The sequence below is a fragment of the Hemitrygon akajei genome, chromosome 9 (genome assembly GCF_048418815.1).
Source record: "Hemitrygon akajei chromosome 9, sHemAka1.3, whole genome shotgun sequence".
Lineage (NCBI taxonomy): Eukaryota > Metazoa > Chordata > Chondrichthyes > Myliobatiformes > Dasyatidae > Hemitrygon > Hemitrygon akajei.
In genome coordinates, this window is record NC_133132.1 from 152,649,459 (window position 1) to 152,672,913 (window position 23,455).

General features: G+C 42.8%; 1 protein-coding gene across 2 annotated transcripts in view; it reads right to left on the reverse strand.

Annotated features, from left to right (window-relative positions):
* lama2 (laminin, alpha 2) overlaps positions 1-23,455 on the reverse strand; it is a 374,730-nt gene that overhangs the window by 276,297 nt on the left and 74,978 nt on the right. For both annotated transcript variants that reach the window (XM_073057306.1, XM_073057305.1), the window contains exons 2-3: positions 18,733-18,903; positions 15,918-16,030 (exon numbers count right to left, since the gene is read on the reverse strand). In XM_073057306.1, the coding sequence (XP_072913407.1) occupies positions 15,918-16,030; positions 18,733-18,903 (284 nt within the window). The remainder of the gene's footprint in view (positions 1-15,917; positions 16,031-18,732; positions 18,904-23,455) is intronic.

Sequence of the window (23,455 nt, forward strand, 5' to 3'; positions counted from 1 at the left end):
AACTACCACAATACTATAAAATTGCATTAGTTCCCAATAGTTATCTAGAATTCAGCCATTGTATGCTGACATGTTCTTTTGGTTGACTATAAATGAATAAAATCAGTACAGATAATGGACTGCATTCAAGCATATCTTCAAATTCTTTATAGTTCCTAACTTGTTGAAGTAGCGAAATAGTTTCATTTTCACTCCTGGCCATTTCTGACATCTCTAACCCTGAATGCTTTAAACTGTGGTGAACAAAACAGTTCTGAATTGTCTGTCTCGCCAACTATCAGTGACAAAAATCACTTCTTTTTGAACACTAACATGTGCAGTGTTATTTAAAAAGCAGTGCCTAACAGCCACACAATGTGCACGTGACTGATGCTAGTTGGAAGCTGTTTCCTGCTCCAATTAAGTGGCATAGTGTTTCAAAAAAACAAGGGGAATTTTGGATATTTTCTTGATTTATTTTTGCTTTCTTTCAACAGTTGTTCCAAATAAGCGGCTGTCCCAATTATCCGAGAGTCCAATTAACCGGAATCTGCTCTACAAGCCAATCAATACCTGGTTTAAAAAAAAAATTTGCTCTCCTCTATCACAAAAATGACCTTTCATGACTGTCAGGCTAAGACTAGAGGTGCACTGCAGAAAAAAAATACAGAACAATTGGCTAAGGGGACTCAATGTCATGTTAGGCAGCACAATGCTTTACTGTACAGACGACCTGGGTTCAATCCCCGCTGCTGCCTGTAAGGAGTTTGTATGTTCTCCAGGTGACCACGTGGGTTTCTTCTGGGTGCTCTGGTTTCACCCCACAGTCCAAAGATGTAGTAGTTGGTAGGTTAATTGGTCATTGTAAATAGTCCTGTGATTAGGCTAGGATAAAACCGGGGTAATGCTGGGCAGCGTGGCTTCTAGAAATTAGAAGAAAAAGTTATCTCATTGAAACTTACAGAACTATACCAGGAGTCAGTCACTAGAGCTCAAAGCCATTTAAACCTATAGAGAGAAGAAATTTCTAAATGCAGATGTCAGTGAATTGCTGGTATAGTCTAGCCTTCAGAGGGCTATTGAGATTCAGCCAGCATCTCCATTCAACTAGATAAATAAACTTCTGGATATTAAGTGCAAAGTTCTAAAGATAATGCATGGAAAAGGCGCTGAATGAGAAAATTAATCACCACCTTGATGAATGAGGGAGCAAGCTTGAGGTGCTAAATATTCCACCCCTATGCTGCTCTTTTCTTGGGAATAAAGATTCAATACATTTCAGAAATTCATTGTGGGCCGAACAGCCTTTTCCTGTGCTGAACTCTTTTATATTCTGTTTGTAGAATTTTCTTTGACCTTTCTGCATACATGCAAAGTTCTCTGCCTTTCCTAATGAACAGAAAACTCTTGTAAGCATTCAAGTCAGGCAGCCTCTGTGGAAAGAGAAACAAAGTTAATATTTCAGATGAGAACAATGAAGGGCGATTGACCCAAAATGGTCGTGTTTCTTCCTCTTTCCACAGATTCTGTCCAACCTGCTCAGTATTTCCAGCATATTATGATCGCAAGACCCCTTTGAATACGGTTAATCTGGTATGCCGCAAGTTTGATCGCTGATTTATTGGACGAGAGCAGCAGCGGATCGCAAGGGGGCTGCCTGGCCTCGGTCCTTGCAAGAACTAGGCCTCAAGCCACGAGGCTGCCTGCTTACAGCAGTCCAGAACGAGGAGACAAAGTCGTAATGCTTCACCGGGGGTGGTGCAGCACGGTGTCCACGATGGAGCTGGTGCTGCACTCTCAGGTTTTTGCTGGGCTGAAGGCAACCTCTGTGGTGGTCAACTCCAGTTTTTTTGGCTGCGCTCAAAGGATTCAAGGTCTCAAGCCGTTGGGGTAGAGGCATCTGAGCCAGTGCGTTCCACTGCTGCAGTTGTGGCCGACTGAAGATTTCAAAGGGACTGAGAGGTCTTAACAATATACATATATACTAATATTCTATGTGTGTTTATGTGTTCCTCAAGCCAGGTGTCAGGGTCATTCTCAATGTGCTCGGTTGGTGGGGTGGGGGGGGGGGGTGTTCAGTCTATATACATGCATATTCTGCCATGTTGTATTTTACTGATATTCTATATGGGTCTGTTGTCCTGTATGTGCCTCAAGTCGCAGTGTCACGAGGGGAGGGGGAGCACTGTGGCCGGCGTGTTCCAATGGTGGGGGAGGAGATAGATAGATAGATACTTTATTCATCCCCATGGGGAAATTCAACTTTTTTCCAATGTCCCATACACTTGTTGTAGCAAAACTAATTACATACAATACTTAACTCAGTAAAAAATATGATATGCATCTAAATCACTATCTCAAAAAGCATTAATAATAGCTTTTAAAAAGTTCTTAAGTCCTGGCGGTAGAATGGGTTAGTGTTCAGCGTCTGGTCTAAAGTTGCTGCTGCCCCGTCTTCGCTCAGTGGGAGACGGGCTCTCCATTGTAGTCGAATGTGGATTGAGAGTGCGAGTTATTGGGGCTCTTTCTTTCCGTGATTGTCATACTGTTTTGATTGTGCTTGCTATCTTGTGTGTGCTGATTGTATTACACCTTCGCTCTGCAGTAATGCTGTTTCATTTGGCTGTATTCATGAGTATTTATATTTGGCTGAATAACAATTAAACTTGGATTGCTTTATTTCAGATTTCCAGCGTTTGCAGGAATTTATTGTGATTTTCCAGAAGCTGAAATACTCCCAGATCTTCAGTTTTTTTTTAATTCTACTTTTAATCTTTCAAATAAGAAATGTTGTGTATTTGGATTTTCAGAAGGCCTTTGACAAATTGCTGCTTAACAAGATAAAAGCCTGTGATATTACAGAAAAGATACTAGCATGGATAGGCGATCAGCTGACTGGCAAGAGGCAAAGAGTGGGAACAAAGGAGGCATTTTCTGGTTGGCTGCAGTGACTAGTTGTGCGCCACAGGCGTTGGTGTTGGGTCTGTTTTTTTCTCACATTGTCAATGATTTGGATGAAAGAATTGATGGCTTTGTAGCCAATTTTGCAGACGTTATGACTATAGGTGGGGAGGGGCAGATAGTGTTGAGGAAGCAGGGTGTCTGCAGAAGGACTTAGACGGGGAAATGGTCAAAGTGGCAGGTGCAATCTAGTGTAGGGAGTGCATTATTATGCAGGAATAAACGTGTGGACTATTTTCTGAATGGAGAGAAAATTCTAAAGTCACAGGTGCAAAGGGACTTGGGAGTTCTCATACAGGATTCCCTAAATGGTAATTTGCAGGTTCAGCCTGCAGTGAGGAAGACAAATGCAATCTTAGCATTCACTTTGAGAAGACTAGAACACGAAAGCAAGGATGTAATGCCGAAGTTTTATGAAGGCACTGGTGAGGCCTCACTTGTACTGTTGTGAGCAGATTTGGGCTCTGATCTAAGAAAAGATGCGCTGTCATTGGAAAGCATCCAGAGAAGGTTCACAAGAACGAACCCAGGAATGAAAGGGTTAACATATGAGGAGTGTTTGATGCCTCTGGGCTTGTACTCACTGGAGTTTAGAAGAATGAGGGGGGAACCTCATTGAAACCTTTCGAATATTGAAAGGCCGAGATAGAGTGGATGTGGGGAAGCTGTTTCCTATAGTGGGGGAGTCTAGGACCAGAAGACACAGCCTTGGAATTGAGGGATATCCATTTAGAACTGAGATGAGGGAAAATTCTTTAGGTAGAAGGTGGTGAATTTGTGAAATTCATTGACAAATATAATTGTGCAGGCCAAATCACCTGGTATATTTAAAATGGAGGTTGATGGGTTCTGGATTAATCAAGGGATTAAAGGTTATGGGGAGAAGATAGAACAATGGGGTTGAGAGAGATATAATAAATCAGCCATGATGGAGTGGTTAGCAGACTCGATGGGCTGAGTGGCCTAATTCTGCTCCTACATCTTACTGAAATAAACAAGGTGGTCCATTTGCAAGAAAAACAAACTGTCATTTTTCCTTTATGCTTTGAGGAGTATATTCACTTATAACAGGCAGTTTGAAGTGTGCATCTGCACTTAAGTAATACTAAACTAAAAACTGTTGACAAAATATTTTCAGGACTTTTAATAACAGGAATCAAATACCTATTTGTAGCACTTACTGGTCACCATACATTGGGAAATTAAGAAAAACCTACAGCAGCATTGAATTATCTGTATATAAATACCTTGTGCTGAATTTCTTGTCAAATCTTATCCAATATTCATGCTAAGGTAGCCATTATACACAAGAGAATCACTCAGTGAATTTGAAACTCACCTGTAAAGCAATGAAAATGGTTCACTTCCTATGGCAAGTCAACAATAATGGAGAAGTCATAAGTCAACAAATACATACTAGAAATGTAGTGTTTATTGCTGAGATACATAATGGGCAAGATAAAGTGTTGTTTATATGGGTTACATTGAACAAAACTCATGCTCTTCAAATGCTAACAATTTTAATAATAACAATACTGGATGGAAAATAATGCTCTTACAATTGGAACTTGCATAGAAACCAACAATTTATAACACAGAAGGAAACCATTCACTCCATTATATCTGTCAGTTGCACAGGGATTATCCAATCCAACCCCACCCTCCATCACTGTTAGATGTTCTTTGAGAATAGTGCACTGTACTTACATTTCATTAATATTTGTGTAATATTGTAAACATTGTTTGATTAAGCATTCTTTGCTTACATAATTCATCATGGTGTAGCGATGTGCTACACACAGCGCTGAAATAACGACACACAGTCGGTAAGTCGTTTCGAGACTAGTTTATTCAAAACTCACGGTGCTGGTATTTCAATCCCTAGCGCCCGCCCTCTCCGGGCGGAAATGACGTCAGAGGTGCATTACCAAAGTCTCTCCCCACGCGCTGGCTATTTGTGAGCCGGTTCGCCTGCGCAGAAAGTGGGTCGCCACATAACCCGCTCCCCCCCCCCCCCCACCAGAACTGGCGATACACCCCCCAATGTCCACAGTCTGGATCAGCCTCTGTTTGGGAGGTCTGCCTCTGCGCCACGGTGCCTGAACCTCGACCGGCTGCGCCAAGTCCACATGGGCTGGTTTGAGTTGGACAACCATGAAAACCTCCTCTCTCCCCCCAATGTCCAGAACGTACGTGGACCCATTGTTGTTGATCACCCTGAACAGCCCCTCGTACGGCTGCTGTAGCGGTGCCCGGTGTCTGCCCCTTCATACAAACACAAATTTACAGTTCTGCAGGTCTTTGGGTACATGGGTCGGGGTCCGTCCGTGCTGTGAAGTTGGTACGGGGGCCAGGTTGCTGAGCCTTTTGTGTAGTCTGTCCAGGACTGCTGCGGGTTCTTCCTCTTGCCCCCTTGGGGCTGGTATGAACTCTCCTGGGACGGCCAGTGGTGCGCCGTACACCAACTCGGCCGACGAGGCGTGCAGATCCTCTTTGGGCGCTGTACAAATTCCAAGCAGGACCCAGGGAAGCTTGTCCACCCAGTTAGGTCCTCTCAGGTGGGCCATGAGGGCCGACTTCAAGTGACGGTGGAAGCATTCCACCAGTCCGTTTGACTGTGGGTAGTAGGCAGTTGTGTGGTGCAGCTGTGTTCCCAGCAGGCTGGCCACAGCCGACCACAGGCTGGAGGTGAACTGGGCACCTCTGTCGGAGGTAATGTGGGCCGGTACCCCGAAGCGTGCTACCCAGGTTGCAATCAGTGCTCGGGCGCAGGAATTAGCAGATGTGTCGGTGAGCGGGACCGCCTCTGGCCACTTCGTGAACCGGTCTACCACCGTTAGGAGGTACTGCGCTCCTCAGGACACTGGTAGGGGGCCCACAATATCCACATGAATGTAGTCGAACCTCCGGTGGGTGGGTTCAAACTGCTGTGGCAGGGCTTTAGTGTGCCGCTGCACCTTGGCTGTTTGGCACTGCGCGTACGTTCTGGCCCATTCACTGACCTGCTTGCGAAGTCCGTGCCACGCGAACTTGCTGGAGACCAGCCGGACGGTTGTCCTGATAGATGGGTGCGCCAAACTGTGTATGGAGTCGAAAACCCGCCACCTCCAGGCTGCCGGGACGATGGGGCGAGGTTGGCCGGTAGCCACGTCGCACAGGAGGGTCCTCTCACCTGGGCCTACGGGAAAGTCCTGCAGCTGCAAACCCGAGACTGCGGTCCTGTAGCTGGGCATCTCGTCGTTTGCCTGCAGCACCTCCGCCAGTGCTGCATAGTCCACCCCCAGGGACAGGACCTGGACAGCTGGTCTGGAGAGTGCGTCCGCCACGATGTTGTCCTTTCCCGAGACGTGCTGGATGTTCGTCGTGTACTCCGTGATGTAGGACAGATATCGCTGCTGGCGAGCCGACCAGGGATCAGACACCTTCGTGAACGCGAAGGTCAATGGTTTGTGGTCCGTGAACGTGGCGAACGGCCTGCCTTCTAAGAAGTACTTGAAATGCCGGATTGCCAGGTACAGCGCCAACAGTTCCCGGTCAAAAGCACTGTATTTGAGCTCAGGTGGTCGCAGGTGTTTGCTGAAAAACGCCAGGGGTTGCCAGCGACCCTCGATGAGTTGTTCCAGCACCCCACCGACTGCCGTGTTAGATGCATCCACTGTGAGGGCGGTAGGGACGTCCATTCTGGGGTGCACTAGCATCGCGGCGTTTGCCAAGGCTTCTTTCATTTTAATGAAAGTGGCGGCGGACTCCTCATCCCAGGTAATGTCCTTGCCCTTACCCGACATCAGGGTGAACAGGGGGCGCATGATTCGGGCAGCTGAAGGGTGGAAATGGTGGTAGAAATTTACCATATCCACGAATTCCTGAAGGCCTTTGATTGTGCTGGGTCGGGGGAAATGGCGGACTGCGTCTACCTTAGCGGGCAGAGGAGTTACCCCGTCTTTAGTAATCCTGTGGCCCAGGAAGTCGATGATGTTGAGCCCGAACTGGCATTTGGCCGGGTTGATTGTCAGGCCGTATTCACTCAGTCAGGCGTAGAGTTGACGGAGGTGGAACAGATGCTCCTGACGACTGCTGCTGGCTATGAGGATGTCGTCCAAATAGATGAAAGTGAAGTACAGGTCACGTCCCACCGCGTCCATTAAACGCTGAAACGTCTGTGCTGCATTCTTTAGGCCGAACGGCATGCGGAGGAACTCGAAAAGGCCGAAAGGGGTGATGAGTGCCGTTTTGGGGATGTCGTCCGGATGCATCGGGATTTGATGGTATCCCCGGACGAGGTCCACCTTGGAGAAGATCCGTGCGCCATGCAGGTTTGCTGCAAAATCCTGAATGTGCGGCACAGGGTAGCGGTCCGGTGTCGTAGCCTCGTTCAGCCTGCAGTAGTCACTGCATGGTCTCCAGCCCCCTATTGCTTTGGGCACCATGTGCAGGGGGGAGGCCCATGAGCTGTCGGACCGCTGTATGATCCCCAATTCCTCCATCCTCTTGAATTCCTCCTTCGTCAGGCGGAGCTTTTCCGGGGGGGGGGGGGCCTTCGTGCGCAGGCGTGGAGGGGTGGTCCCTGGGTCGGGATGTGGTGCTGTACCCTGTGTCTGGGCATGGCTGCCGTGAACTGCGGTGCCAGAATCGATGGAAAGTCCACCAGGATTCTGGTGAATTTGTTGTCCGACAGCGTGATGGAGTCCAGGTGTGGGGCCGGCAACTTGGCTTCACCCAGGGAGAACGTCTGGAAAGTCTCGGCATGTACCAGTCTTTTCCCTTGCAAGTCGACCAGCAGGCTGTGAGCTCGCAAGAAGTCTGCCCCCAGGAGTGGTTGGGCCACTGCGGCCAGTGTGAAGTCCCATGTGAACCGGCTGGCGCCGAACTGCAGCTGCACTGTGCAGGTGCTGTAGGTCCGTATCGTGCTGCTGTTTGCAGCCCTCAGGGTGGGTCCTGGCTTCCTGTTGCAGGTGTCATACCCCGTTGGGGGCAAGACGCTGATCTCCACTCCGGTGTCGACCAAGAAGCGGCATCCCGACTGTTTGTCCCAGACGTACAAGAGGCTGTCCTGGTGGCCAGCCGCCATAGTCATTAGTGGCAGCTGGCCCTGGCAGGGTGGGCAACAACGGCGGGCTTTTGTGCCCCACCACTGGTGGTAGAAACACCACTGTTCACTGGCCTCCTCACTCCTGCCTCTGTGTTGTGTGCGCCCCCCTGCCGGGCCTGGTCTGGTCTGGTCCGCTGTTGGGCACGTGGCCTGGTAATCTGACCGACGGATGCCACGCTCTCCCTCTTGGCTTTCCACAGCACGTCTGCCCGGGCCGCCACCTTCAGGGGATCGCTGAAATCTGTGTCGGCCAGCAGCAGATGTATGCCCCCGGGCAGTTGCTCTTGGAACGCTTGCTCGAAAATGAGGCAGGGTTTGTGTCCGTCAGCCAGGGACAGCATCTCGTTCATCAATGCTGATGGCAGACTGTCTCTCAAACCGTCCAGGTGAAGCAGGTGGGCACCCCGCTCATGCCGTGAGAGGCCAAAGGTCCCAATGAGCAGCGCTTTGAATGCTTCATAATTGCGGGGGCAACTGTATGAAATCCGCAACCTGGGCAGCCGTCTCCTGGTCAAGGGCGCTCACCACGTGATAGTAACGCATGGAATCAGAAGAGATCTGCCGAATCTGGAACTGGGCTTCTGCTTGGCTAAACCACACGCGTGGTCGCAGCGTCCAGAAAGTCGGCAGTTGTAGCGAAACTGCATGAACAGATGAAGAGTCGGTCATCTTTGGTCCAAATCCCGTTTGGACCGTCGGGGTCACCAATGTAGCGGTGTGCTACACACAGCGCTGAAATAACGACACACAGTCGGTAAGTCGTTTCGAGACTAGTTTATTCAAAACTTGCAGCGCTGGCATTTAATCCCTAGCGCCCGCCCTCTCCGGGCGGAAATGACATCAGAGGTGCATTACCAAAGTCTCTCCCCGTGCGCTGGCTAATTGTGAGCCGGTTCACCTGTGCAGAAAGTGGGTCGCCACAATGGGTTATTTGTAAGAAGTACATGAATGGCATACGCTATCACAACATATGTGAGCGCCTCACTAAAGAAAACAAAAGCTAAGTAGGCAGATTTCCCCAGCTCCAGTGTTTTTCTTTCAATTAGTTTCTGGGAGTTACAAAACATAATAGTGACAACAAGGAAATTTCAAAATGAACCCGAGCCGACTACCTATCCTTTGCAGCACAGCATGTTTTTCCTCAGACCGGGAGAGAGAGTTATAAAAAGCATGCCCCTTTTTGTTTCATAAGGGAATAAAAATGTTCAAGATTTATAAAAGGTAAAAAAATGGATGAAACTAACAAGCAAAAAGTATGGCCACAAATTTATGAACAGTTGAGTGCCGGGTGATGATGATAATAATAAAAAATAATAAAAGCAGAAATGGTAAGCTACTTTGGAAAGACAGATGTGTTTGATTGCACAACAGATAACTAGATGATGTATATTGAATGAATTGAGTCACATTTTGAGGCAAATCAAATAGCAGATGAAAAACAACAGCCAGTGTTGCTGAGTGGAAGTTTAACTGCTCCAACCAAACCAGTGAAAATGAGGTTTGCTGATATCATGAATGTAATGCAGGAACAGTTAGAAATGAAACCATTGTTGAATGCAGAATGCTTTAGGTTTCATGAGTGGAATCAAAATGAATATGTCCATTTCAGCTTATGTGACTAAATTGAAGAAATTATTTGAGCATTGTCAATTCAGTGATGGGCTTAATTTTGCACTGGGAGATGATTTATAAGGTGGAGTCTCAAAAGAAAGCATTCAAAAACAGTGTCTACCTGAGGCACAACTCACATTTAAAAGAGCAGTTGAAATAGCTTTATCAATAGGAAATAGCTGCCAGAGGTGAAATTTAGTTGCAGTCGGGAATAGAAGTGAGCGTGAACAAAATTGCAATGTCTAAACATAAACTATCTGACTGAAAAAAAAATTATATTGTTGTGGCAGCGGCTCACGTACACCAGACCAATGCTGGTTTAAAGCAAAACTTGCAGAAATTGCAACAAAGTAGGCCACATACAAAGAGCATGTTGGACAGACAAAAAATAAATACACTACATAGGGAAGAGAGAAAGATAAAAAGTCAGGTTTCTGTTTCAAAAAGAGCATTAATCTGCATGTTGCTGATGAAAAATCATATAATGCTGGAAGTGACACAGGATCGGGTAACTTTGAGACTTACGATGTGAAAACTAACAGGAGCGAAGCTTACACCAGAAGCCAACGACAAATTAATTAAAATTGAATTGGACACTGGCTTGGCTGTTTCAGTCATTCCACAAATAAGTTTGAACAGCATTTCAAAGATACTGAACTGATGCCTGCAAATATACAACTAAGAACTGATAATGGAGAAAAAAAATAACTCCCGTGGGAATGACATTCATAACAGTGCAATACAACAACTGACAGGCTACATTTTACTTCTATGTGGTAAAAACAGGAGGGCCAGCATTGTGGGATCATGATTCGCTAAGACAACTACAACCTGATTGGAGATCCATCCAACATTTGCGTGCAACATTCCCTGCAATAGAGTCAACCAAAAGCAAATTCAGAAAGGCACTGGATGATGTCACTACAGTGTTCAAAGACAACATTGGAAAACTCAAACATATCAAGGGTAAAACAGTGTTAATGAAAACGCCACACCCAAGTATTACAAATCCTGTTCGGTTCCTTATACCATCCATGATAAAGTATCCAGTGAACTAGACTGCATGGAGGATGATGGAATTCTTTCCAAATTCAAGTGGAGCCCAAAGACAACACCAGTGGTCCCAGTAGCCACCTAGAATGGGTCTGTCAGAATCCATGGTAATTTTAAGGTCACCATCAACCCAGTACTGAAAGCAGATCAATACCTCTGCCAAGAGGAAAGAGAAAATCTTTGCAAACCTTTCAGGAGGGAAGCACTCCAGCAAATTGGACTTAGCTAACATCTACTTACAAATGGAATATGAAGAAAAATCCAAAAGTGTCTCGTCAAAAACATTTACAAAGGGCTTTATCACAAAAATAGGCTTATTTTTAGAGCAGCATCTGAAACTCCTCTCTGGCAGAAAGCTATGGACCATGTGCTTCAAGGCTGCCCAGGTACCAAATGTTACTTAGATGAGATCACTGTTATTGGTGAGGATGACAAGGAATATCTCTGAAGCCTCAAAACAAAAGATTTTAAAAGATTAAAAGATTATGGACTCAGAGCACAACGTGACAAATGTGAATTCTTTAAACCAAGCATAACTTACAATGGTCACACCACTGATGTACAATGATTACACAAGTGTGCTGAGCAAATTCAAGCAGTGATGGATGCCCCAATGGTGAAAAGGCATATCACAGTTGCAGTCTTTTTTTAGGATTCGTCAATTGCTATAACAAGTTCCTGCCATATCTGGCTACTATGCTCCACTCCTTGAACTCAACACTAGAGGAAGAAATGGCAATGGACAAAGCTGTGTGAGGTGGCTTTCCAAAAGATAAAGGGAAAGCAGTACTTAAACATTATGATCCACATTGTTCGGTGAAGTTTGGCTGTGACGCTTTGCCTATGGTATAGGTGCTGTCAGGAGCGATGAAAGTGACACCTCATAGATTTTACATCACGTTTCCCTTACCACAGCACAGAACAATTATGCACAGATTGTCAGAGACGTCTTGGGAAAAGGTTTCAACCAGTACTTGTATGGGAGAGAGTTCACCCTCATTACTGATCACCAACCACTTGTGCCTATTTTCAGAAGGGTGTTCTACTAACAAAATTAATGCAGAGACAGGCTCTCTTCCTTGAGGAAACAATTACAAGATTGAATGCAAGAGGACAAATAATCATGGAAATGCTGATGGATTGTCCCTTTACCTTAGAAAAGGAAATATCTGAAAAATTTACTCCTCCTGACGTGTTCTCACTAACGCAAATCGAACATCTCCCTACTTCAGCGGAGGTGATCAAAGGGAAAACAAAAATAGACCCCACGCTGCCTCAGGTATACATGGCAACCCAAAGTGTCTTGAATGCACAGCAGAAATTCCTGTTCTCCCATTTTTACAGTTCCGGGATGAATTTGTCCTTGACAGGGCTTGCCTTTTGTGGGGATTAAGAGTTGTACCATCCAAGCTGATGGCTAAAGTGTTGGAGGAACTACATGCCGGTCACCTAGGCAAAGTCAAAATGCAAGCGCTGGCTTGAAGCTTTGTCTGGTGGCCTGGGATAGAACAGCTGATTAAGCAGCTTGCCATGCACAATTTGGGATGCCATCACATCTAGAAGATGCTAGAAGCAATGTGTCTCCATCCATGGGAATGGCCTGCATTACCTTGGCAGAGGATTCATGTGGATTTTACCGGACAGTCCACGAGATCTAATTTTTTGATAGTATTTCATGTACCTACAAAGTAGCCAGAAGTGCTCCCAATGGCCTCCACTACAGCCTCACTCACTATTGATGTTGAGAAGCCTCTTCTCAAGGGCTGGTGTTCCAGAAAACTTAGTCAGTGACAACAGACCACAGTTTGTTGTGGAACAGTTGCAGTCATTCCTGAAAATTAATGGAATAAGATATAGTAAATCTGTACTATACCATCCAGCTACAAATGGCTTAGCAGAAAGGTTTGGCCAGAGCCTAAACAATTCGCTGCAAGCCAAGTCAGTGAATCTGATTCAACTGCACTGAACCAGAAGCTCGCCCATTCCCTCCTTGCATATCGTAATGCAGCACACTCCATACCCAACAACTCACCAGCTGTGCTGCTCCTGGGTCGTCTCTTATGTTCACACCAGAATCTTGTCAAACCCAATCTCAGAATGGGTTTGCAGGACAAACAGTTCAGACAAGCTGAGGACTCCTCAAACAAGGAGGTCCAATGTTTCACTCCTGGACAAGCAGTAGTACTGATGAGAGGCTACAGAGATCATCAAATTGGATATTTAGAAAGATTAAGGACAGAACTGGACCACTCTCCTACACAGTGGAGATTGTGTCTACTGTCATCTGGAGACAACACATTGATCAGTTGAGGAGAGCAGAGTCAACTGTTGGAGGTGGCCAGAGCCATCAGAACCACTTACTGTAGTCCTAGAGTTTAAAATTTACTCTGCTGTGGATGTCTGTATAGAACAGAAGGAATAGGAGCAGGAGTAGACCACCTGGCCTGTCAAGCCTGCTCTGCCATTAAATAAGATCATGGCTGATCTGACCATGGACTCATCCACCTACCTGCCTTTTCCCCATAACCCTTAATTCCCCTACTATGCAAAAATCCATCCAACCTTGTCTTAAATATATTTACTGAGCTAGCCTCCACTGCTTCACTGGGCAGAGAATTCCACAGATTCACCAGTCGCTGGTAACCATTCCTCCTCACCTCCAACCTAAATCTACTACCCCGAATCTTGAGGTTATGTCAACTTGAGAAGTTGTATTACATAATATACTACGTATATGTATATATGTACACACACCCACACACACTCTATGATAACTTGAAAGCAATACATGATATATTTAAGCTGAGATGTGTTCTATATTGAGATTGAGTTTATAGCTAAATAGAGAGCAGGGTAGTGCATTTAATATTTTAGTAATATTTGAGTAATATTGTAATTTTACTGTTCGATTAGGCATTCTTTGTTTACATTATGGGTTATATATAAGTATGTGAATGGCATATGCTATTATGCCACTGTGTAATAGATGAGTGCCTCATTAAAAGAAAAACTACTGCAAGCAAGCAAATATCATTGGCTCCTGGGTTTTTTCTTTCTATTAGTTTCTGGAGTTATAAAACATAACAAACAGGACCAGTATGTTTTTGTTTTTGAATAAATGATTGTTGGTTGCTCAACCTAGAAGTACTACACATGGCTGGAGTCAAGAACCAAACAGAATTGAGAGTGAAATGCTAAAGGAATGCACTGGTTTCTTAAGAAGTGACCATGATTCTGAGAGAACTAGTTTAACCTGATCTTGGACCAACACCACAGTTGAACAAATGGACCCAGGTGAATACCAAGTTTCTTGAACTTCAGGATGAGTTTTACTCAAGAAGACTTCTAAACACTACTATGAAGATGGTAGGCTGTTAGTAAGGCTATGAGGCAAAATACATAGCCAAGATGTTTTTTAAAAGCATACCCTTATTAAAATATTGATCCTAAAATATTAAAAGAGGTTTGGATGGAGATAATTTATGCTTTGGTTGCTAATTTCTAAAATTTTGTTATCATTGAAGGATTTCTACATTCTAAGGGGAGGCAAATATTGCCCACTCTTTAGAAAAAAGGAGAAAGGAAAAAAAGAGAACTATAGATCGGTTTGCTGAACATCTTTAATATGGAAAATGTTATGCTCTATTATAAAGGAATTGATAACAGAAAATATTTTTAAGAGGATTAAAAATAATCTGGCATGAATATGAGAGCAAAACTGCATCTGACAAACCTCGTCTGGGTGGAATGGGATGTAAATGATGGAATATATATGGGAGAATTAGTGGATGTGGTAGTAATTGGATTTTCAAAAGGCTTTTAATAGACTCCCATGTAAAAGTTCAGCGTGAAAATTTAACGTTCACAAGATTCAGGGTAATATACTGGCATTAATTGAAAATTGGCTGTGACACTAAAACCAGAGAAGTAAATAGATAATTTTAAAGGTGGCAGGCAAACACCAGCAAGGTAACATAGGATCAGTGTTTGAGCTACAGTTGTTCAGAATGCGTGTGAATGATCTGGAGGAGAGAACCAACAACATGAAACTAAGTGGGATTCTGAGAGGAACTGAGAAAACTAGCAAAGCCAACATTTTGTCTAGAGCACGAGGATATCCACAACATATTAGAAAAGGCTTCAAGAGCGTGAAAATAGAGATTGTTCTGACATAACAGTGAGGACCAGAAGAGAATTATTTAAAGTTGAAGCATTAAGCAATGCTATGGGAAAACAAGATGGGTGGAGTATTCTTTGGATAGTTCCTTCAAAACAACAAGTTTGATAGCATCAGATTATTTTAATTTATTAAAGGAGGAATTTGGCACAAGTTCAGTGCTTTCCTTCAGTTTTTACAGGTTACATCCCACTTATTTTATGTGGCCTATTTTCCAAAGGATGCTAAAGAGACTATTTGGAATTTGTTTGAGGCTATAGACGATGAAATGATGATTGCAAATTCTTAATTGTCAGGAAATTCCAGACTCTGTGACAGGAAGGCATAACGTAAATTTAGAGGATGGGGACAACAAGTGAGACACAAGTCTGGCTGCATCAGTAAGCTCAAGGGAGTATCACCCAAATGTATGGGGAAACAATCTGACCGAGGAACATACAAAATTTTGACTATACTTCCAAGAAAGGAGCACTACGCAAATTAAAAATGTATTTTCCAGGTTATCTGCATGTTTCTTTTTGGAGTAGTCTATCTCTCATGAGCCGTTCCTGATCCTCCAAAGAATTGGAAAAGAGGGAGAAAGAGATAGGGAAAAGAATTGTAGGGTGCCATGGTTGCATAGCAGTTAGCATATCGATCTTACAGTGCCAGCGATCTGGGTTCAATTCCCGCCACCGTCTGTAAGGAGTCTGTACATTCTCCCCGTGACTGCATGGGTCTCCTCTGGGTGCTCCAGCTCCCTTCCACAGTCCAAAGACATACAGTTCAATAGGTTAATTGGTCACATAGGTGTAATGGGGTAGCATGGGCTCATTAGGCCAGTACAGCCTGTTACTGTGCTGTATCTCTAAATAAACCAATTATCTATTGATTCATGATCTCAGAATAAGTAATTAGCTAAGTATATTTCTTGAATTACAAGTAACAACTTATAGATAAGTATATTTCTTCTTCTACACACTATTTAATGCAGTTGCTCATTGTTGAGATTTTTAACTCAAAGCTCTCAACATAAAAGGAAAATGACTGATAACTGAACAATTTTACCTGTTTAAGATCCAGAGTGATAGTCACATAATGGTACTCCATTCCATTCTTTATGCTGGGACTTTGCCACCAGCGGTTGGTGCCATCAATTGCATTTGTTATTGGATGTCGTTCTGCAAAATAAATTGGAAAAAAATAATCAGAATTTTAATGCTGATAAACTGGTCACCCAGCCAAATGTACGGATGTTTTATATACATGACTTTATGTTTAATCGAAATTCCAGATAAGCACTAAGAAAAGTGAATTTCTTAACTTTGCGAGTTTGCAGGCTGCAGAAAGGTTGAGCAACTAGGTTTCTACAATGTTTCAGATGGGATCGTTGGGTGCAATCAACTGGTGGAAATTTTTTCTTTCCCTTTTATCACAGAACGTCAGCTTGCACAGGTCTGGGACTTGATATTGTGTTGAAGAGCTCCAGAGAAAACAAAGCTATAGGAGTTGGAAATTGGATGGCAGCTTGGGAGATACAAATCATGAGTAGGTTTCTTCTACTGGGATTGCACAGCAGATAATTTTGAAAAGAAAAGCAGTGCGTTTGTGCATGCATGCAATCATGTGTGTCTAAGCTATATAAAGTTAATAGAACCCAATTTTGTGAGAAGGCTACGATATGCATGAATTACCATTGCACACATCTAACTAAAGCAGCCAGGCAATCGTTCATATTTCCAAATATGTTTTCTCAAACAACAAGACCTGACTAAAATTAGGTTGGGGCTGAACAAAGAGTAAATGGAACTGAAAGTGAAGAAATAAATAACATATGTAAAGATTTAGTTTATATATGTATATCATTGGTTGCTTTCCTTGATTGTTTCCAATTAAACAAGTTTTATTCTTAAGTATTAAATTATCTCAACTGTGAGGAGATGGCAGTGAATATTTTTCTTTTAAATATTGAGACACAAGTTAATGCAGGAAAGCAGCACAGAGTTAACGACAGCCATGATTTATTAAATGGTGCAGCAGACAAGACTGCTCCAGCTTCTATCACTCATGTTCTCGTGGATCAACACAGAAATGATTTTGCCTAAAGACATATAAACCAACACAAGAAAAATATTTGGGATCTAAAATATGTATGTAACCAGGTGATCTTTGAATAAAATGTCTTATTGTCAAAGTGTACTTATGTATTCACCCTAGCAATACTAAAATAGCTGCCTGTGTCTTTAAGGGAAAACAGTAATGCCATTATGCATGTGTTGAGTAGAAAGAAGAGTTACGATGTTCTAGAACAATGTCAAGTGCTAGAGGTATGGTGAGGAATGGTGAATAATATTTGATAATATCCAGGTAAGTTTGTTTCTACTTGTTTGTAAATCTAGAATATCGGTAATTTGACATGTTTTACATGTGGATGCTTTAGATTTCGCGTGTAAGGTATTGGCGCTGGATAGCATGGTTGTGCAAAGTTCCTTATTGGCCAAGTAGGTTAGTCTTTCTAATAATTTAACTACAAGGCAAAATATTCTAAAAGTTTTTGTAAAAGTTTATTTTTGTCTTACTTTATTGTTTCATGACTAAATGTGAATGTGTCAATCTCTGTTCACGTAGTGTGAGCGAGGAGAACTCGTTTCAGGAGCCAATACATGTTTGGAAGTTAAGCACATGTGCCAAAGTGGATATTCCTCTTAGTCAAGATGAGATGCATTTATTCATATTTTTAATGTTGTGTATAAGGTATAGGGTTGGTGGGATTCTAATGATGTTTGTATTGTTTTTTTAGAATTGTCACTTCCGTATTGGTTTTGTAGGTCTTGTTTTATTTTCATACTTCATATGTAACAAGCACGTGGACTAAAACTAAGCTGAGATTGTAATAGTAGGAACTGTGTTTTTTAAATTCATTTTGTCATTTTTATTCTGATACCCTCTTTCTGCATTAAAACTTCTGAAACAGATGAAGGAACTAAGGACCCAAAAAAGAATTATTTGTTAGAGACATAGAAAACCTACAGCACAATACAGGCCCTTTGGCCCACAATGCTGTGCCAAACATGTACGTGTTTCAGAAATTACCTAGGGTTATCCATAGCCCTCTATTTTTCTAAGCTCCATGTACCTATCCAGCAGTCTTTTAGAAGACCCTATCATATCTGCCTCCACCACAGTCGCCAGGAGCTCATTCCACACACTCACCACTCTTTGCGTAAAAAAACTTAACCCTGACATCTCCTCTGTACCTACTTCCAAGCACCTTAAAACTGTGCCCTCTCGTGTTAGCCATTTCAGCCCCGGGAAAAAGCCTCTGACTATCCACACAATCAATGCCTCCCATCATCTTATACACTGTTTACATATTTATTGTCCTGAGTGCATACTTTTCCCAGGGTACATTAAAACAGTTGTATGGTGACACCATTCTTTTGAAGCCTCGCTGACAAATGAACAGGGCTAACTAAAACTAAAAAGCAATAGAAGCTCAAACATCTGTACCAGATTCAGGAAAACCATGTTAACATAATCCAAAATCATTACAATATCTGATAAATGTAAATGGAACTTCTGTGATATGGTTCCTGTGTTATGTAGATCTACTTTAGAGTTATAACTCAAACAGTCAAAAAATGGCAGCCCCGTCAAGTATGCATCCAAACTGAAATATTACCACTTACTGGCCAAATGGTTCTTTAATCTTAGTCTTGCCTCTCAAGCCAAGTTCCCTTGTAAAAGTTCAAGAACAAGTTTAGTCTCTTTCCCTCTTCCAAAGAATTACTGAAGTGCATTCAACAGGAAGAATCCCAGACAACAATAATTGAAAAGTAAACACATCTTTTAACTCTGTCGCTGTAAAGAATGAGCAACATACCCCTTAGATTTCTGCTAGTCAAGGAACAAATTCTGCACTGTGGGTTCCTAAATGGTCTTCCCGGGACGTGTTCGACCAACTTGCAATACATTTCAGGTTCATTCTCACCACATGTGGCATTGGCACTGATTTCAGCCATGGTGGCAAGATTTAATACCGCTGGGAACAATCCTAAAAAGAACAGAAGAAAAATAATTGGTTAACAGATAGCTTCTGTTAACTTCAAAATTACTTTTAGCACATCTGAAGTGCAGCTTAATAAGCAACAATATTTTTATAAAAAACGACATAATATGTAGAAAAATATTAAAGATATTTTTGTACAATTGGAGGCAGTTTAGAAGTGTACTTTAAAGTTACTTTATTTTCATCCATTTCACATTTCTATAATTTTTTTCTTTATCTTGATTACAATGGCATTATTTGGTTGGAACAGGTACCTAATAATGCAGGTATGTACTGTTTTAATGGGCCAGCTGGTGGTGTAGTGGCATCAGCACAGGTCTTCAAGGCAGATGGTCTTGAGTTCAAACCCAGCCAAGTCCCAACCTGGGCAGCAGCAGTAACTTGCCGTGAAACAATTGGATATGACTCAACAACAACAAATTGTTGTAATGAAAAAAGTACATTGAATGTACAAATCTGTAGTTTTCTGTCACTATTCTCTGCTTGTTTTACTGATTCTTTTAATGCTAGGAAAAAGCAGATTGAAGAATTTCTCATCCCCGCTCCAAACAAATTTTAATTTCCATCCAAAATAAATAATTTTCAATGTGTAAAGCTGATGTTCCACACTTCGGGGGGGGGGGGGGGGGGATTGTGTTCTTTTTGCCTGTACAGCAAAGTCCAATTTGGCATCAGTAAATGAGAATCAGGGGGAATGTAATGTTGGTGCTACTGCTATTTCGTGATAGTGCCAGGAACAACGGCATCATCACTGCAGATGCAACAGATGTTGTTTCTATTAGTGTATGTCATGAATAGAAAATTTCGATAAACATATTTTCAGTTTCACAGTCTGTTGACAGCTGCATGTACTATTCCTCTAACATCCTACATATGATTACGCAGAGCTTACAACACTAATAGAAATAATCCCTATGACCCAAACTAAATGCAAATCAGTAAATTTACTTGAAAAAGATTCATCACTGCTGGCCTCTGCTAATGTGAGGAAACGTTTTCAATCAACATAGAGAATACAGAAGTCAAAACGTGATATGCTTCTTACAAATTGGGGGAGAGAGTACAATTTATCGATAGCTGTTGTGAAAATGCATATTGGTCTCACGTATCCAGTTCAAAACCAAATGGTATAAATAACGAAAGAACATGCATACATTTGGTATGTTTGGAAATCTAGGCACTTCACAAATAAAAGTGTCATCTGAAGTTAATTCACTTTTTATTTATGTTAATAAATAAAACACAGAACAGGTTTTCCACCCCTTCAAGCCACACCACTCAGCAACCCTCTGGTTTAACCCTAACCTAATCACAGATGGTGGAGTGCAGATACATCTCTACCATAGGACATGTAAGGCACTACTTCCCTCCATTAGCTTGCAGGTCACCTTTGGCTAAGGTGTAGCATTTACTTAGCCCCACCCCCCCCCCAACCCCGATCAGGGTCAAGTGATACTGTGAGAGCAGCTGGTATATATCACAAGTCCTGGTTATGCAACCACTGACACCAGGCAGACAATCTCTGAAGAGTATTGATCATGGCTGGGGTCACCCGTCTTGTGAAGGCACTGCCTAAAAGAAGGCAATGGTAAACCACTTCTATGCCAAAATTTGCCAACAATAATCATGGTCATCGAAAGATCATAACTGCTCAAGTAATACAACACATAACGAACAAACTTGTCAGGGAACAATTTACAAAGACCAATTAACCTACTAATCAAAACCTCTTTGGACTACGGGAAGAATCCAGAGAACCCAGAGGAAACTCAAGTGTACACAGGAAGGAATGTACGAACTTACTTACAGAAGATGCTAGAGTTGAACTCTGAACTCCAACCCCCTGAACTGTAATAGTGTCACGACAACTACTATGCTACCATGGCGCCCTTTTGTACTACAGGTAAACGCAGCAGTTAATTTCCTCTCATCAACCAAAGGAGGGTCTGTTTTATGAGAAATTGATAGGGCTGAGAACTAGAGTCATAGAGACAGCACAGAAAGAGGCCCTTCAGCCCATTAGTCCATGCCTACTCCCATCAACTTACACTGGGACCATAACCCTCCATACCCCTCTATCCACGTACCTATTCAAGCATCGTTTAAGTGTTGGAATCGAGTTCACATGGACCACGTGTTGGCAACTCATTCATGCTCTCACAACCCTCTGAGTGAAGAAGTTTCCCCTCATGTTCCCCTTAAACTTTGCCTTTCACCCTTCACCAATGACCTTTGATTGTAGTCCCACCCAACCTCAGTAGAAAAAGCTTGCTTATATTTGTCCTATCTATTCCCCTCATAAATTTGTATACCTTTATCAAATCTCCTCTCAGTCTTTTACATTCTAAGGAATAAAGTCCAAAACTATTCAATTCTTCCTTTATAACTCTGGTCCTCCAGACCTGGCAACATCCATGTAAATTTTCTCAGAACTCTTTCAATATTATTTAGATCTCTCCTGTAGGTAGGTGACCAAAACTGCACACAATGCTCCCAATTAAGCCTCACCAACATCTTATACAACTTCAACATAACATCCCAACTCCAGTATTCAATACTTAGATTTATGAAGGCCAATGTGCCAAAAGTTTCCTTTACAACCCTATCTACCTGTAACACCACCTTCAATGAATTATGGGCCTATATTCCCAGATCCCTTAGTTCTACCACATTCCTCAGTGCCCTACCGTTTGCTGTGTAAGACCTACCCTGGTTTCTCCTTCCACCTCGCACTTGTTTGCATTCAATTCCTGATGCACCATCAATAACTCTAGGAGACTGGAAGTGAACGATAGGCTTTTATTAACAGCGAAAAGGGAGCAGACCTGTCGAAGACTGGGGGAGGGGGGGAAGCAGTGCCCCAATCGCCTTTATACAGGGGTCTGTGGGAGGAGCCACCGGAGCAGTCAGCAGAGGGGTGTGTCCAGACAGGTATACATAGTTTACCACAATTCCATCTGCCATTTTGCAGCCCATTTTTCCAGCTGACACAGATCCTTCTACAAGCCATGACAGCATTACTCGCTGTCCACTATACCTCCAATCTTGGTGTCATCTGCAAATTTGCCTATCCGGTTAACCATATTATCAGCCAGATCGTTGATATAGATGGCAAACAACAATGGACCCAGCACCCATCCCTGCAGAACACCACTAGTCACAAGCCTCTAGTCAGCAAGGCAACCCTCGACTACCACTCTCTGGCTTCTCCCACAAAGCCAATGTTTGATCCAATTTACTTCCTCATCTTGAATGCCAAGCGACTGAACCTTTTTGACCAATCTCCTATGCAGGACCTTGTGAAATGCTTTGCTAAAGTCCATGTAGACAAAATCCATTGCCTTGCCTTCATCAACTTTCCTGGTAACTTCCTCAAAAAACTCTACTAAATTGAACAGACATGACAACCATGCATGAAGCCATGCTGACTATCCTTAATTAGTTCCTGTCTATCCAAATACTTATATATCTGGTCCCTTAGAACAGTGGTCCCCAACCACCGGGCCGCGGACCAGTACCTGTCTGCAGTGGTGGTTAGGGAGCACTGCCTTAGAATACCTTGCAATAAATTTCCTTCAACTGATGTCAGACTCACTGCCCTATAATTTCCTATTTTATGTTTAGAGCCTCTCTAGTACATGCAATTTTTCAAATCAGCTGTTCGGACCTTTATATACACTTTAACAGGTATGCAGCATTTCATCTTAAGAATTTATCGAAAAAAGGGCACCAATACAATGTTCTCACAGAATTGCATTGAAGTCTCAGCCAAGATCATGTTCTCAAACCCTAGTGGTTGGGAGTGCATTTCTGACCTTCAGACATTATAGAAAAAGATTGCTATTCCTAGCAATGAACATTACTCAACATTTAAAACATCCACTATTAATGTTTTAGACTGATTGTTGTTGTAATTTTAAAATCAAATGTAACGAAAAAATCTTGCCAAATTATACGTTGAAATTAAACACTATTTTTTTGAATTGAATTGACTTTATTACTTACATCCTTCATATACATAAGGAATAAAAATATTTATTTTACATCTGTCTAAATGTGCAATGTGCAATTTATAGTAATTTATAATAAATAGTGTGTACAACAATATAATATAGAAATACTGTTGTGTCAGCATGAATTAATCAGTCTGATGGTCTGGTGGAAGAAGCTGTCCCGGAGCCTGTTGGTCCTGGCTTTTATGCTGCGGTACCGTTTCCTGGATGGTAACAGCTGGAACAGTTTGTGGTTGGGGTGACTCGGGTCCCCAATGATCCTTTGGGCCCTTTTTACACACCTGTCTTTTTAAATGTCCTGAATAGTGGGAAGTTCACATCTACAGATGTGCTGGGCTATCTGCACCACTCTCTGCAGAGTCCTGTGATTGAGGGAAGTACAGTTCCCATACCAGGCAGTATGGGAACTTCTGAAAACATAATAGGAACAATTTTCCTGGAGTCAGCACCTAGAACAATGATCTGTATAGTCCTCATACCTGTACTTATCTGACAAAGAGACATGGGTCAAATTTCACTTGACT